Below are 15,135 nucleotides of genomic sequence, written 5' to 3'. Positions count from 1 at the left end.
CTTCACTGGCCCAAGTTGGCACCATCATTGCGCTCTTCCCGGGCGAGGCAGATGAGTTGCTGGCTTCTGGATGGCAGCTCCTGGCGGCTGCTGGCCGCTCACGCTGGCTGCTGGCTACACACGATAGCCCATGGCAACCCACTGCAACAGGGACTGCAGTCTCCAGCGACTCATAGCAGCCCAGCTCCAGGTTGAGCTGTTGTTCAGCATCTTAGCTGTAGAGGGCAGTGTCCCTAGCCCTCATATGTGGGATCCGAACCGGGGTCCTCTGGCGTCGCAAGCCAGCTCTTAACGAACGCGCCACTCGGCCGGCCCCAAGTTGGCCTATTTCTGAAGAGTCAGGAAGGGAAACAGTACTGAGGCAAGGGGTGTGAGAGTCTGGCCTTGCCCAGTGGCCCAGGACTAGATAATGAAGGAAGAATCTGCAGGAAGGTGGGACAAAGCTTTTGCAAGCAGGAATTGAAGGTGTTCATGTCTTAGAGAATTGAAGGCTGGAGCCAACAGGCACAGGAGCAAGGGCACAGGGTGTGGAAGAGACCTGGTGTGAGGGAGAAGACAGGTTTTGGGTGGTTACATTTTCCGCCATCTTCCAATCCAGTGCCTTTATTGGCCTGCCTCCTGAACTGATCTGTACAGTGTGATGGGGCTAGTCTTCCACCTCTCTGAAGCCTTCCCTGTCACTCAACCAGAAGCAAACAGGGTCTTATTTCCTATGGGCATATTTATGCCATGACGTGGCACTTACGGAGCAGCCATTAATGTCTGCATCTCTTACCAGCTGGATTTTCAGTGGAGCCCTGGACAACACGGATGCTCCAGTGTTTCTTGGGCGAATGTTACTGCTGCTGAAGTAACATCATTAAAACAAGCATCCCCACCTTTCACGTGTACCATATGCTGGGCACTGTGCCAGTGCTTTACCCCCTGTCTCACTGAATCCTGGCAACCCTCGCATATGGGGACTATTTTTATCCTCATTTTACAGATGGAGAAACCAGGGCTTAGGGAGGTTGAGTAAATTGCCCAGTGCTTTTTCAATTAAGTTTCTTCCCAGCTTTTCAAGACTGGCAGGGCTGTGACTCAGACCATGAGGTTTGTCTCATGTCGAACTGGTGCTCTCCCCCTCTGCTCTGTGCCAAGCCCTCCAGGGCTCCTTTCTGGGAGAATGGGTCTGAGAATCTTGGTGCCTCTCCCCGTACCCCCCACTCTGGCCCTATATGCACAGCCTGCTCAGCCCCTCATTCCTGACCTCCTGCCTCACCTGCCTCCCCATCCCCATTCCTGCCTCTGTCCTCACCTCCCAAGCTCAGAGAGCCAGCATGTGACAGACCCCTCATTTAGGGTGTGTATGTGGTGGACTCTGTAGGTGGTATGCTCCTTCTCCACTGCTCCCTTGCCAACTTGATACTCCCCCCATCACTTGAGTGGCAAATGGCATTTACTATCTGCGTTGGTGGTTAAAAAAAAAAAATGCACATGCCCCACTTCTTATTCTGCAAGTCTAGGTAGGGCCTGGTACTTTTTATTTATTTATTTATTTTAACTGAGAAGATTTAATTTTTAAAAAAGACAACACGATTTCCAATAGTACCATAGTAAAGAAGTGTACATATAAATAAAGTATAATAAATCTGTTTTCCATTCCTGGCTCTCAGTCCTGCAACCACTACTATTTTATGCATATCTACGTCTATGTAAATGCATGTGTTTGTATTGTGCACAAATGGTAGCATACTATAATACTGTTCTACTTTTCTCACTTCATGTATTTTGAAGATTGTTTCATATCTGCACATGTCTAACTCTAATGTCTGCAGTATTCCATATTCCATGGTAGATATGAGCTATAACTTATTTAACCAATGCCCTTTAGAATGACTTTTAATCCTTGTTTTTTAAAACAATGCTGCAATGAATATGGCTTTGCCCACATGCATAACTATATCTGTAGGGTAAACTCCTGGATATTGGATAGCTGGATCAAAGGATATAAGGATTTGTAATTTTCATAGATTTTCCCAAACTGCACTCTAAAGAGGCTGAAGGAATTTATATTTCCCCCATCAAATGTATGAAGGCATCTGTATTTTTAAAAAGCTGCTCTGGTTATTCTTGGGTAGCTGAGGTTGAGACTCAACCCATGACCTTGAGGTACCTGAAATATAAGTTTCTCCTGGGCCGCAGCCCACTTGGGGACTGGAGGGTGCTTCTGCCTGTCCCCTGCCTGACATGTCCTTCTCATCCTTCTCCCCACTCCGGCCAGGACACAGAGTTGCAGAGAAAGCTAGACCATGAGATCCGGATGAGGGAAGGGGCCTGCAAGCTGCTGGCAGCCTGCTCCCAGCGTGAGCAGACTCTGGAGGCCACCAAGAGCCTGCTGGTGTGCAACAGCCGCATCCTCAGCTACATGGGCGAGCTGCAGCGGCGCAAGGAGGCGCAGGTGCTGGGAAAGACAGGCCGGCGGTGAGCGAGGGGGAGATCAGGACATCCAGGGGAGGGGGATAGTGGTGCAGCATGTATGCATTTGGAATGTGGGCCACCCGGAAGCTGACCTCCCCATCTCAGGGACCTGGAAGACACCTTGGTGCTTCACCACCGCAGTGTGCTGCCCAGAGGTCACTACTGAGTAGCTAGGGCTGGATTCAGGAAAGCCAGGGTATCTGGCTGAAAGGCTGGCAGTCTGAGGAATAGTAATGCAAAAGCGCTAATTTGATAACCCTGTTGGATCTGATGCGGCTGGCTGGCTGGCTTCTGGAAGGCCAATTTTCTCAAAGCCAGTTCACCAAATGGCCAATTTGCTGAATGGCCAATTTACCACAAACTGACAATAGTTCATTTTACCTGGGGTTCACCATCAGAGGCAGGGATGGTGGAAGGAAATAATTAAAAAAACAACAACAAAAGAAAACAAAAAGTATTTAAGGGAAAGCCTGGCCCTTCACATAAATTAGATTGTGCATTCTAAAAGGGCTCAGCTTCTGTATGTGACATACAATGACATTATACTCTGCTGATCTGACCGATCTGCAGGGAAATGGTTGAGATGATGTTCTGATAATACTGAAACGTTGGAGAAAATATTTGGCAAATTGATCATTCCAAGAATTGACCATTTTTGGTAAGTTGGTCATTTGGAAAATTAGCTTCTGGCAAAGTAGTCTGCTTGAGCCCGCAAGGCTGAGTGGGAGAAGGTCCCAGTTCAGCCATGAAGGCTGACACAGAAGCCGTCTTGGAGCTCCCCCACGAAGCTCCAGGAAACCCATTCTATACTTGCCCCATAAAGCTGAAGGAAGGGCAAGCAGGAAGGGGGACAGCTTCTACTATGAGTTTGTTGTCTCCTGAGAGGCAGCCATCAACAGTCTCTGCCCTGCCCAAGTCCCCACATGGCCTAGACAGTGTGACTTGAGGTACACCCCAAGTCCCTGACAGCTAACCACATTGCCATCAGTGCCACATCATTTAGCTTAAGGCCTAAGTCGCTAATTACATCGGTGGCATTATGAATTAGTATAGGTAACTGGCTGTCACCTTAGAGAGGGACACGTGCTTGGTGGGTCCTGACACTGGGCAGGGAAGTGAGGAAGGCCGGGTGTCTGGGGCCCTGCAGCGGGGTACTAGGGAACTTGGGGCACTGAGAAGGCTCAGCCTATCTAGCCAGGAGGTAAAGGAGAAATCAAAGCGAGGGGGAGGAGAGAGGTTTGTGGCAAATGGAACACAAATGTTCCCTACTTGGGTTTTTTTCCCCTTTCATCGAACACTGGTCAACTTGATTTTATGACTGACCCACTACCCTCCTATATCTAAGAAGTGATGAGATGGTAGAGATGAGCAGCTTCCCTTATTAGAAAGCCTGTAAACTCCTCCAAGCCTGGGGTTGAGTGAAGAGCCCTTGAAAGGGAATCTCTCTGTGGGCCCCTGTCCCCTCAAGCCCACTGGTCCTTGGCAGGAGTCTGGGGAAGGAGGGTGCCTGGAGGGGGAGGAGTCCTGAGCTTGTACTGTGTGTGAACGAACGTGCCTCTAGTGACCCCAAGCCCAGCAACGCCCTGGGTTCAACCTACACGTTCTAACAGTCCCTCTGGCTGGGGACCTAGGGGCTACCCGGGTTGGGGAGGGGGCGGTCTTAGAGCCCTTGGGAACCACAGCCAGGGGGAGTAGTGTCTGGAGGCCAGGCTAGGATGCTGTGATTTGCCCGCAGGCCTTCTGACAGTGGGCCGCTCGCTGATCGCTCCCCTTGCCGAGGCCGGGTCTGCATCTCTGGTAAGAAGCACAGTTACTCCAGCCTCTGGTGCTCCTTGCCCAACCCCAAGATCTCCTGCCCCATCTCAACATCTATTCCTACCCCTCTGCCCCTTAGACCTCCGGATTCCACTCATGTGGAAGGACACAGAATATTTCAAGAACAAAGGTGGTGAGTTCCACACACACTGGGACAAATCCAGGGGAGTGATGCTGAGTTTGGACGCTCCTATGTGGGTGGTTTTGTTTGTTTGTTTGTTTTTACCCGTTTTGTTCTCTTTGTCGCCAGACCTGCATCGCTGGGCTGTGTTCCTGCTGCTGCAGCTAGGGGAAGACATTCAGGACACAGAGATGATCCTGGTAGACAGGACCCTCACGGACATCACCTTTCAAAACCATCTGCTCTTGTGAGTACCTCATCCCTGTGGCTCCCCACTCTCTCCACTCTGCTTCAGTGCTCTGATGAGGTAGCTACAGGGGAGGGGAGGAGAGAGAGGGGCCTTCCGGTGGAGTTGTCCTAAGCTTGTATCACATCCATCCTCCACCCCACTCCCACCCCTCATGCCTCCCTGGACTTCTCCAGGACCATCCTTCTCTCTTCCTCCCACACTTCTATAGCACTGAGGCAGGGCCGGACTTTGAACTGCGGCTAGAACTGTATGGGGCCTGCATGGAAGAGGAAGGGGCCCTGGCTGGCGCCCCCAAGAGGCTTGCCACCAAACTCAGCAGCTCCCTAGGCCGTTCCTCCGGAAGGCGAGTCCGGGCATCGCTGGAGAGTGCTGGGGCTTCGGGTAGCAGTCCCATCCTGCTCCCCACCCCAGCTGTGGGGTAAGGCCCTGCATTCCCCCACTGCCCTCAAATGCCTATCCTGGCCACGGGTGACCTCTGAGCTGTGGGGAGCATGTAGAACCTACTTTGCACTCCTGCCAGGACATGCAGACAGACATGGATGAGCAGTGGCCACATAGCTGAGAGGCACTCATAGCTGGGCCCAAGCCAACTAGAAGACCAATAGGAATGCAGGGAGTGCTAGGCTCCCGGGTCTTCACTTTTTTGCAGCAGCAAATGCATCTTACGTGGATAGAATGCCATGGTTGGAGGAGGGTGGTGGCCTGGGCTCTGTGGTGGTGCTTGCAGGTGACTGGAAACACCCTGTGGAACCACTGGGCCTCTGAGGAGCAGTTTGAGAACCTCTAGGGCAGCAGTTCTCAACCTGTGGGTCCGACCCCTTTGGGGGTCGAACGACCCTTTCACAGGGGTTGCCGGGTACTCGTATGTGGGCGTATCTGCATGTGGGCGTATCTGCATGTGGGCCTGGAGACGGATAGAGGAGCGGTATCTCGGTTCCTAAGACCATCAAAAATATGTGTTTTCCGATGGTCTTAGGCGACACCTGTGAAAGGTTGAGAACCGTTGCTCTAGGGTAATGAACAGAATGCTGATTTTGAAGACAGATATGGGTTCAAATTCCAGCTCCACCTCCTACCAGCTATAAATTATGGGCAAATTTCTTAACCTCTCTATGCCTCAAGCTGCCTCATCTATTAACTAAAGAATGCCATCAACCCCATGGGGCTGTCATGGGAATACAGTAGGATAAGATATATAAAGCACAGGATCCGGCACTTAGCAGGAGCTCAGTAATCGTTTGTTCCAACCCCTGTAGGGGAGGCAAGCTAGTTATCGGTGGGGCTGCGGGAACAACAGGGCAGACCCACTCAGCCTTACAGCACCTGCCATCTAACATGGCCCTCACTCGCCCTTCACTTGGCTGAGGCCCATTTCTCCATCTGTCCTGCAGTGGCCCTCGTTACCACCTCTTAGCTCATACCACGCTCACCCTGTCAGCAGTGCAAGATGGCTTCCGCACACATGACCTCACCCTTTCCAGCCATGGTGAGTATGTGTGTATGGGGGACACTGGATGGTGAGAAGAGGGGCCATTGGATGGTTCCATTCTGATTTCCCACCCTCCCCTCCAGAGGAGAACCCTGCCTGGCTGCCCCTTTATGGTAGTGTGTGTTGCCGCCTGGTGGCTCAGCCTCTCTGCATGACTCAGCCCACTGCAAGTGGTTCCCTCAGGGTGCAGGTGAGGGGCCCTGCAGAGTGGAGGAGAATGGGAGAAGGCAGAGCAGAGCGGGACCACATGGGAATGGAAGGACTACTGAAAAATCAAGACCTGGGTAGAAGGAGGGGTATGGCAAGATGGCAGGATGCGCGGAGAAGAGGGCGGGCAGAAAGGAGCAGATTTTTGATTGGGGGCGGGGCTGGGAAGAAGGGTGTTGGGGAGGGGGGGTGATTCCCCCAGGAAACCTTGAGTCATTTATGCAGCAAGCTGGGGAGCGGCAGGACTGGGCACGAGTGCACGGAGTCCTGAAAGGCACAAACCTCTTCTGTTACCGGCAACCTGAAGATGCAGACACTGGGGAAGAGCCACTGCTTACTATTGCAATCAACAAGGTGATGGGTCCCCTGGTGGTCAAGTCACCAGGTACTGGGGCCCCAGGAGTCTCTCCTTCAGGCCCCAGGAGGGGGGGCACAGACCTCAGGGAGATGACAGCCTCGTGCTGCTCACAGCACCATACCCAGCGGCAGGGCCAGGAATGCCGAGGGACCATATTCTCCCCAGTCAGCATCAACTGGAAAATGTTGACCCTTCTACTCACCAGCCTCAGCCCCTACCCGTTCTCAGGGAGGATTCTACAGCCAGTTTGGGACTTTTCATCCTCCTTCCATCTTCCCCCTCAGATTCTGATCTGCATCTACTCCACCCTTACCTGGTTTCCTCTGCCAACCCAAGTCCAATGACCCCTCTGTCCCCTAGCCCTTTTGCTGACTTTCCTGCCAGCTTCTATGGAAACAGTGAGGGACCTTAGGCCGCCGCCCTCCTACCCGCCTCCATGGCTTCCCCACCCAATCTCTCTTTCCTTGACTGAGGACCGTCTCATCCCCGGTCCTTTCCTACCATTCCTGTCCACTCTGGTCAGTAGGAGGCAAAGGAGAGGGCTTGGTGAAAGCCCCACAAGCTCCTCTTTCCAAGGCAGGGCTGATCGAGCCTGCCTGAAGTCCCTACTGACTTCTGTGGCCAAGGTGGAGTTGGAAGCAGACCCCTTTTTTCCTTCTGCAGGAGACTCGAGTCCGGGCAGGGGAGCTGGACCAAGCCGCAGGCCGGCCCTTCACCCTGAGCATCAGTAACCAGTATGGGGAGGACGCAGTGACACACACCCTTCAGGCAGAGAGTCGGGGAGCCCTGCAGAGCTGGATGGAGGCTCTGTGGCAGCTTTTCTTTGACATGAGTAAGAGGAAGGGGCTGTATTGAACCTTTGGGAGGAATTGGAGTTTGTTATTTTTACCATAAGCCTCTGTTTCAAGGGTGTGTGGGAGGGAATGTAGCAGGGGAGAGGGTAGCCTGGCCCTCTCAGTCCTGCCCCCCTCCGCCCCCAATCAGTGCTCTCCCTTCAGGCCAGTGGAAGCAGTGCTGTGATGAAATCATGAAGATTGAAACCCCTGCTCCCCGGAAACCACCCCAAGTACTAGCCAAGCAAGGGTCCTTGTACCACGAGATGGGTGAGTGAGTGAAAGTATACTCTGGGAACCTGATGGGTAGTGGGATTGGGGCTTCAAGGGAACCCAGATAATGGAAACAGTCGGAAAGTATACTTTGGGCTAAGGCAGAGCTCTGGGGACCCGAGTCTCACCCAGTCCTGTGTATTCCTTTTTCTTCTCCAATTCTTAGAACCACCTCCACCAAAGTTCAAAACAAAACCCCAGAGAACCAGATTCATCTCATGGATTTCTTTCCTAATTTCTTCTTTTTTGTTTCCCTTTCTGCATGCGGATTCCTGTCTCTTCCTCTGATCTTCACTTGCATGGCACTGCTTTCCTTTTCCTCCTCTTTCTTGATTTTTTTCACCCACTTCTGCCCACCCCCCATCCCTATCCACACTGTACTCTGTATCCCATAGTCTTATCGGACCCAGAGGCTCCAGGGGGCCCAGGTGAGGGGCTGCTCCTGCAGGATAATGCAATCTCAGCTGAGATCCAAGCTTTGCTTTCCTCCTATTACAGCGACAGGTGATGGTCAGGGCTGGGTAGGCCGGGGGCCTAAGCTCTGACTAGCCCCCTCCCCTTAACCCCTTCCCGGTGCCACAGCTATTGAGCCGCTGGATGACATTGCAGCAGTGACAGACATCCTGGCCCAGCGGGAGGGCACGAGGCTGGAGACGCCCCCGCCCTGGCTAGCCATGTTTACCGAACAGCCTGCCCTGCCTAGTCCCTGCTCGCCTGCCTCAGTGGCCCCAGCTCGGACCCACCCCCTGCCCTGGGGGCGACCCCGAACGTTCTCCCTGGATGCTGCCCCGCCAGACCACTCCCCTAGGGCTTCCTGCTCCATTGCCCCTCTCCCCCCGCATCCATCGCCACGGTCCAGAGGCCTCTGCAGCAAAGGCGCGCCCCGCACTTGGCTCCAGTCACCGGTGTGAAAGAGAAAGGTACTGGCAACAGGTTTGGCCAGAAGAGGAGATGACCTGTGTGCAGCTGGGCTCTGGATATGGTGCTGTCTGTAGCAGGTTGGCCAGCTTGGCCTCCCCTTCCTCTGCTGGACTGGGAGCAGGCTGGAGGCGGGGAGCAGAAGCCCCTCAAAGCTGTGGTCGCCGTGGTGTTGAGGGACTCATTCCTAGGGCTGGCTGGGACCCCCTAAACCCTTCCTGGGAGAAAACTGGAACCAACCCTGCCCTACCTCCTGCACTAACCAGCTTTGAGGATGGCACTGAAGAGCCCTGAGAGGGAACGCACCTCCCTTGTGGCTCCCACATTAACCATTAAAGTTATTTAACAGCAGCCTTCACCTGGTTCTTGACCACAGGTAGCCTCTCTGCTTAGTCTGGACATGCTCCATCCCTCCTCTAGGAGCTTAGTTTGTTGTGAAGGATGACTGCTAGCTGAATAATGAGACAAGGGCTAGGTGTTGGAGGTACTTTATAAATACCACAGGGAGAAAGGAGGGCTGCTGTCCTCTCACACGCTGCTGAATCTTAGGATCTCAGCAAGGTCGTAGCCAGTCACAGCAAAGGAGCTGCCTGAGGGATCACAGAATCGGGCACCACACACCTGGGTGTCGGACACACACTCACCATGGCAGTGTTCCACCTGGGAGAGAAGAGGCGCTGCTCAGGGCCTGCTGCCCCAGGCTTGGGTTCCCCACTCTACTCCTCCAGCCCAGGGGTCGGCAAACTTTTGAGACGGAAGAGCCAATCCTGTCCCTCACAACAATTTAAAAATTATTCAAGAGCCATAAAACAAATCACCATTATGTGAATAATAGCCTTTAAAATTTTTATAAATGAAACTATGATAGTTTTATTTTCATTTTCAATTTTACTTCAGAGCCACATGTACGTACCCAAAGAGCTGCATGTGGCTCGCAAGCCGCAGTTTGCCGACCCCTGCTCTAGCCACACATACCTCAATATGGCCACTCTCTGGGCTTCTGCTCAGCTTCCAGATGTGTACAAAGGTGTCCTCGGCCGCAGACAGTAGCTATTTTAAAAAGGCAGGGAAGACGAGTCAGAGTTGGAAGATGCTGACAGGGGACTGGTATAGCTGGACTGTCCAGACCAGGTGTCCAGGCAGAGGCATACACCAAGGGGTAAAGACAAGCTTATACAGTTTCTCAACATCCCAGCACCAGGAACAAGGAATCTAGGGATGGAGAAGGAGACTGACCTTGCCCACCTCGGGAGCCAGGTCCAGGGCAGAGATGGCCCGGGCATGGGCGTTGATCTGGACATGTAGAATTCCTGTACTGGCCTCATACAAACGTACTTGCCCATTCCCATAGCCTGCTGCTACAGTCCCCTGCCACAGCTGCACGGAAGTACATGGGACCCTGCAAAGGTGATGCCCCATTTTAATTTCCCCAGACCCAAGCACACTCCCCACCCTGAAGCTACCTCAGGAAGGCCTCAGCTCCTTCTGCCTCACCTACCCAAATCCTGGAATGCGGGTCGATAATTTGAATTCGGGACCTGACTGCCAGACACATAGCAAGCCTGAGTCATCTGCCGTCACCATGTCAGCCATGCAGTCCTGAGGGGAAAGGCAGGATCAGCCCTTCCCTTTCTTCCCTGCTGGGTCCTACATACAGGGGAAGGGAGGCAGTGTTTATTTGCATCTTTGCCTCTCCAGGGAAAGGAAAGATGTGGAGCCCTCACAGGCTGGACCCAGCGTTCCCTCAGGAAGCATAACATGTTTTCCTTGCATTCCTCAGTCCCTTCCCACACACACACACCACGTGTCAGAGGAGGCAGCATATTTGTCCTCAGTGGATGGATGATGAAACTGAGGCCATAGGGTTGTGACATTCCTGAGGTCTAACAGTCACAGTCATGACTAGACGTGGCCTCTTGACCCCCAACTCTAGGCAGCCAACGTAGTCCCATGGGCCTAGCTCTTGGCCAGCTTCAGTAGAGAATATGAATTAGAAGATACAAACCCTGTTCTCAAGAGATTTGCAATCCAATTAGAAACATAAGAGTTGTCTTTGAAAGCAGGACCAATTCAGGGTTCAGCTAAGGGAGATCAGTGGGAGCTGGAATAGGGGGAAGGCTTCTTGGAGGTGGTAGCACTGGAGGTGGGCCTGAATAGGTAGGACTTGCCCAAGTCCAGAGAAGGAAGCTGCACATGTTACAGCTGAAAAGCATCTCAGAAGCCATCTGTCCCAACTCCTCAATTCATGTCAGCATTGAAAAGTGTTGGGGAACTATTAAATGCTATGTAAATGTAAAGTATCTCTGGCTTTATCACTGGACCTCAGGTTGCTGATACCTAAGAAAGTGCAGTAATTTGCCCCAAGTCATCCAGCCACTTAGTGGCAGAGCCAAGACTTGAATTCAGGTCTGTTGCCTCCCAAGGTGGGGAAGGATCCCGGGCTCACTGCAATTGGAAGGGGGAATCCACTCACCTGTCCTTGGGCAGGCTCGCTGGCAATGTCTGTGATTGATGTTGGGTGCGCAGCCAGCTCTTCACTCAGTACAATGTTGGGACCTTTGGCTGGGATGTCAAATACCAGTACCCGGCCTGACCACGTTCCTGCAGAAGCAGTGCATCCTGGTCCTCCCTATTCTCCAGCCACCATACTCAGCGCTCCCTCCATCCCAGAATTCTTAGGAACAAATTCACTGTTCCAAGATCCCTGCCTCTCCATGATACCCTTATTCTATCCTACCCTGCCCCTCTGAACCCTTCCATGCCTTTTTGGGTCTCTCATACCCCCCTTTACTTCCACCCTTCCCTCTAACCCTCCACAATTTCCTTCAGCATCCTCCTGGCCAAAGTCCACACTCCAATACCCCAGCAGCCCCCAAAGCCCTGCCCTTGGGTCCCTCACCCACACAGATGAAGTGGCCACTGGAAGCAACTCCTCGGGCAAACACAGCCTGTACTGAGTATGAAAGGGGAAAACTATTACAAATAGAGCCCCCTCCAGCCCCAGAAAACTCTCTCTACCCTCACCCGACTCAGTCCTGCAGGTACCTGGAGAGGCATCTCCAGAGTCCAGCGCGTGCCAATAGACCATGACGGAGCCATCAGACTCATACACCTGAAAGATGAGGGCAAGGGCAGGGGCATAACCCAGCTAACCATTGCAGTACTCTGCTGAGTATGTCACATATTCATGTTAACCTTAGCCCATTTAATCCCAAAACAACTCTGACAGAAGGCACTACTTTTATTCCTATTTTACAGAGGAGGACACTGAGGCTCTGAGAAGTTCATTAAATTGCCCAAGGTCATACAGCTAGCAAAGGGGCAGATAGTGGAGATGGCACTTGAGAATTGGAAAAGATGGAAGGAATGAAGATGAGAAATAAGGAAGAGTGGGCTAAGCATGTGTAAACTTTGGGAGTGTTTAGAGGCAAGCCGGGACAGGTCTCAGGGCCTTGGCGAGGGGTTGAGAAGACTTGTGTTAGGGAGGGCAGGAAGGTCCTCTTACCTGTATTCCTCTGTGTGAGGTGAGCACCAGCAATACTCGGAAGGGGAGGACACACCAGTGGACCTGGGGGGGAGGTGGATCAGAGTAGGATGAAGTGGTCAGAGCAGGGGATGTGAGGACTCAGAAAAGTGGAAATTCAAAAGATTAGGGAAGGCCTATTCCTTGAAGTTTGGAGAGGAAAGACAGGGGTTAGGACTGGGTTCGGCAACACCACTCCTAAATCCATGCCTCACCTGGGTGATAAGTGGAGGGCTCACTCCAGCTCCCTCCTTAGCGTGGAGCTGGCGCTGGGCCAAGGGCACACCCTCAGGAGCAGCGCTCAGAAGTTGGGCGCTGGGCCCATGGACTACCCCAAAATGTGTGAGGTTGCGGACAGGCAGCTGCAGCACACTGAGGTTGTTGCACAGGGCGGCAGCAGAACCACGAAGGGGAATGGAGGGCTCCCGGCGGAACATCCTAGGGGAGAGACGCCCGGATCACCAAAAAGAGCAGGGTTAAAAAGACGACAACAGTGATTCCTGCGGGGGGTCGGGGGTGTGCCGTCAGGAAGCACTGGGGGGAGACTCCAGAGTCTGGGTCATGATGTAATGGTGGGTCCCCGAGGACGGTGATGGGGGTCCTGGCATGGGGAGGGTCTCGTGGAGTAGAGGAGGGGAGCCCTAGGGCTGTGTCATGGGGCGATGGGGGAATCCTAGAGGAGAAATGGTGATGGCACAGGACCCAGTGGTCCCAAGTGCCCGAGCCAAGGCGGGTTGAGGCAGCATAGTTCCCGGGCCCTTCCACCCTCCGTTCGGCTCCCTGAAGTCCCCGGCCCGGGTCAGAGGTCACATCAGTAGCCCCAGGTCAGCTTGCCTGACGCCAGAATCCTTCGGTCCCTCCGAATCCGCCGCCACCATAGAGACGACGCACGTACGCACGGCCATTGGGCGGGGCGAGCAACCCAAACGTACGGCGCGTGGCGCTGTTGCCGGGGTAACTGTGGGCCGGTCGAGCGGCCCTGCGCACAGTTTGGTTGTCGGTGCGACGGTTAGGCAGAGACTACAGCATCAAGGCGGGGAAGGTTGGAGAAACAGCTGCGGCGATGGCGCATGAGAGCTCGGTGAGCTTCAGCTCAGCTCGCGGTGCGCCAGAGCCGAGATCGGCCTTTAAGGTCGGTGTCGGAAACTGTGGGCCAGCTACGCGACACCTGGCGCCCGCCCGCCCACGCTGGCGTTCAGGATGACCGAGGAATCTACGTCGGACACCTGGGCAGAAAACCTACACCTGCACCACACTCACTCACACTGTCGCTTCGTTGCACTCGGATGCTGAGGGAAGGGGTCAAATGGGTGGTGCAGGGCCCAAGAACAAGAAGTGACTTGGAAATAGCTAATGCGTGTAATAAGCCTCTTAACGTTGAGGTATCTATTTAAATGTATAAACCAGGTATTGGGGAGAGGTGTTGCTAAATAAGTTATCAATTTTTAGAGTTTCAGAAGGGAGAAATGGATTAAATAACTCTGAGGCTGCACTTGAAAGTCAAAACTTGGAAATTTTAAAACAGATTTGAAGAGCCTTTGTATAACAGTATCTCTGGCATCTCTGGTCAGGCCACGTCTAGGCATGGTCACGGATGTCATGAGAGACTGGGAGGGAAAGTAAGGTAGGGACTCTCCTCTTCCAGCCCTACCTGTCCTGCTCTGGTCAAGCCTAGACCGGACTTTGGGCCATTACCTATGCTTGCCACCAGGGCTGTTCTCACTAGCAGAGAGGGTAAATGAGGCTTAAGGGATTTTGAGTACAGTGTGTGAAGTTTAGAAAACACCAGACTTGGTGGAGAATGAATTTTGGGGAACATCAGTATGAGTCAATAAAGTTGGGGGTGAGGAGGCAAAGGTTTGGGAAGATTACATTTGGAGGTAAATTTTGAAAGAAACCAAGTTCAAGGAGACTTGTGGGGTAGTGAGGAGGCTCCCAAGAATCTGCTAGTAAATTCCTATGCCTTGAAAAGACTAGTCTTTGGGACTAGTCTTTTTCTAAGTGGATTTTTCTTGATTGTAAAAGCATACAAACTAATTATAGATAACTTACAAACTAGAGAAGAGCATAGGAAAGAAACATGCCCATTGTTAAAGTTTTGGTGTTTTCCTTTTCTTCAACACATACTGGTTGACCTTACCTGAGATCATACTTGATATGTAATTTTGTATCCTGTTTCTTTCATTTAACAGGTCTTTTGCAAATTCTTCTTAAAGATTACCTTTAATAATTGCAAAATATTTAGTCATATAGATAGTGCACAATTAGCCATCTATTCTCTTTTTGTTATATGTTTTCAATATTCTGCTATTATAAATTACACCACAGGAAATATGTTGGAGAATATATTTTTATTTTCATTTCAGAATATGTCTTTGAGTGCATATATAAAACTAGATTAATATTTTTGAAGATTAGACATGTTTTCAAACGTTTATTAGTGATCTACAGTTCCACTTTTGTGAAATATCATGTTCTTTGCTTATTTTCCTTTTAAAAAAATTAATTTTTGTAATTTTTATTTTTCAATTACAGTCCACATTCAATATTATATTAATTTCAGGTATAAGGCTTTTCTTTTCTTTTCAAGATTTTATTAGGGAATTGGGGAAGGGGAACAGCCAAGTTGTTGTCCTTCAATCTTAGTTGTGGAGGACGCAGCTAGCTCAGCTCCCAAGTCCAGTTGCCACTAAGCTGCTGAGCTCAAGGCCACTCACTCAGCTCAAGGTGCCATGTTCAGTCTTAGTTGTGGGTGGGTGTAGCCCATCATCCCATGCAGGAGTTGAACCAGCAACCTTGTTGTTAGGAGCACATACTCTCACCAGCTGAGCCACTCTGCCACTTGTTGGCAGCTCAGTGGCAGCTCAGCTCAGGTGCAGCTCACTGGC

The 15,135-nt window shown here is 52.0% G+C and overlaps 3 protein-coding genes across 17 annotated transcripts in view; 2 read left to right on the top strand and 1 right to left on the bottom strand.

Annotated features, from left to right (window-relative positions):
* Positions 1–9,106, top strand: part of RTKN (rhotekin) — a 15,230-nt gene extending 6,124 nt beyond the window's left edge. For 8 of the 14 annotated variants that reach the window (XM_019623544.1, XM_019623554.1, XM_019623550.1 and 5 more), the window contains 12 exons: positions 2,264–2,463; positions 4,196–4,257; positions 4,355–4,408; positions 4,526–4,643; positions 4,855–5,064; positions 6,038–6,132; positions 6,219–6,325; positions 6,568–6,696; positions 7,364–7,532; positions 7,699–7,803; positions 8,202–8,234; positions 8,389–9,106. In XM_019623544.1, the coding sequence (XP_019479089.1) occupies positions 2,264–2,463; positions 4,196–4,257; positions 4,355–4,408; positions 4,526–4,643; positions 4,855–5,064; positions 6,038–6,132; positions 6,219–6,325; positions 6,568–6,696; positions 7,364–7,532; positions 7,699–7,803; positions 8,202–8,234; positions 8,389–8,717 (1,611 nt within the window). In that variant the 3' untranslated portion in view covers positions 8,718–9,106. The other 6 variants (XM_019623545.1, XM_019623552.1, XM_019623556.1 and 3 more) reach the window with 4 other exon arrangements.
* Positions 9,107–9,196: 90 nt separating this feature from the next.
* Positions 9,197–13,179, bottom strand: WDR54 (WD repeat domain 54). Of its 2 annotated transcripts, XM_019623560.1 has the most exons (10): positions 13,082–13,179; positions 12,463–12,685; positions 12,230–12,292; positions 11,770–11,836; positions 11,624–11,677; positions 11,198–11,325; positions 10,223–10,323; positions 9,961–10,123; positions 9,700–9,774; positions 9,197–9,384 (listed from the first exon to the last, which is right to left on the bottom strand). In XM_019623560.1, the coding sequence occupies exons 1-10, from the start codon at positions 13,150–13,152 to the stop codon at positions 9,253–9,255; spliced, it is 1,077 nt and encodes a 358-aa protein (XP_019479105.1). In that variant the 5' UTR covers positions 13,153–13,179; the 3' UTR covers positions 9,197–9,252. The 2 variants fall into 2 exon arrangements, with proteins under 2 accessions (XP_019479105.1, XP_019479106.1); XM_019623561.1 differs by lacking the exon at positions 11,624–11,677.
* A 48-nt stretch (positions 13,180–13,227) lies between these two features.
* The window catches only part of CUNH2orf81 (chromosome unknown C2orf81 homolog), a 5,548-nt gene continuing 3,640 nt past the window's right edge, over positions 13,228–15,135 (top strand). The window contains 1 exon segment of the mRNA XM_019623543.1: positions 13,228–13,328. Within this exon segment, the coding sequence (XP_019479088.1) occupies positions 13,311–13,328 (18 nt within the window). The 5' untranslated portion in view covers positions 13,228–13,310.

The sequence above is a fragment of the Hipposideros armiger genome, unplaced genomic scaffold, assembly GCF_001890085.2.
Source record: "Hipposideros armiger isolate ML-2016 unplaced genomic scaffold, ASM189008v1 scaffold_553, whole genome shotgun sequence".
Taxonomy (NCBI): domain Eukaryota; kingdom Metazoa; phylum Chordata; class Mammalia; order Chiroptera; family Hipposideridae; genus Hipposideros; species Hipposideros armiger.
Note: the sequence above shows the minus strand (reverse complement) of the source record. Positions and strands in the feature narration are given on the sequence as shown.

What these genes read in the sequence shown, in the direction of transcription:
- WDR54 (XM_019623560.1), bottom strand. Translation starts at nt 13,152, where the DNA reads ATGGCCGTGCGTACGTGCGTCGTCTCTATGGTGGCGGCGGATTCGGAG. An exon ending in GCCCTCCACTTATCACCCAG is followed by an intron (nt 12,293 to 12,462) that starts GTGAGGCATGGA and finishes CCTCCCCCCCAG; the next exon opens with GTCCACTGGTGTGTCCTCCC. An exon ending in TGGCCACTTCATCTGTGTGG is followed by an intron (nt 11,326 to 11,623) that starts GTGAGGGACCCA and finishes CTGCTTCTGCAG; the next exon opens with GAACGTGGTCAGGCCGGGTA.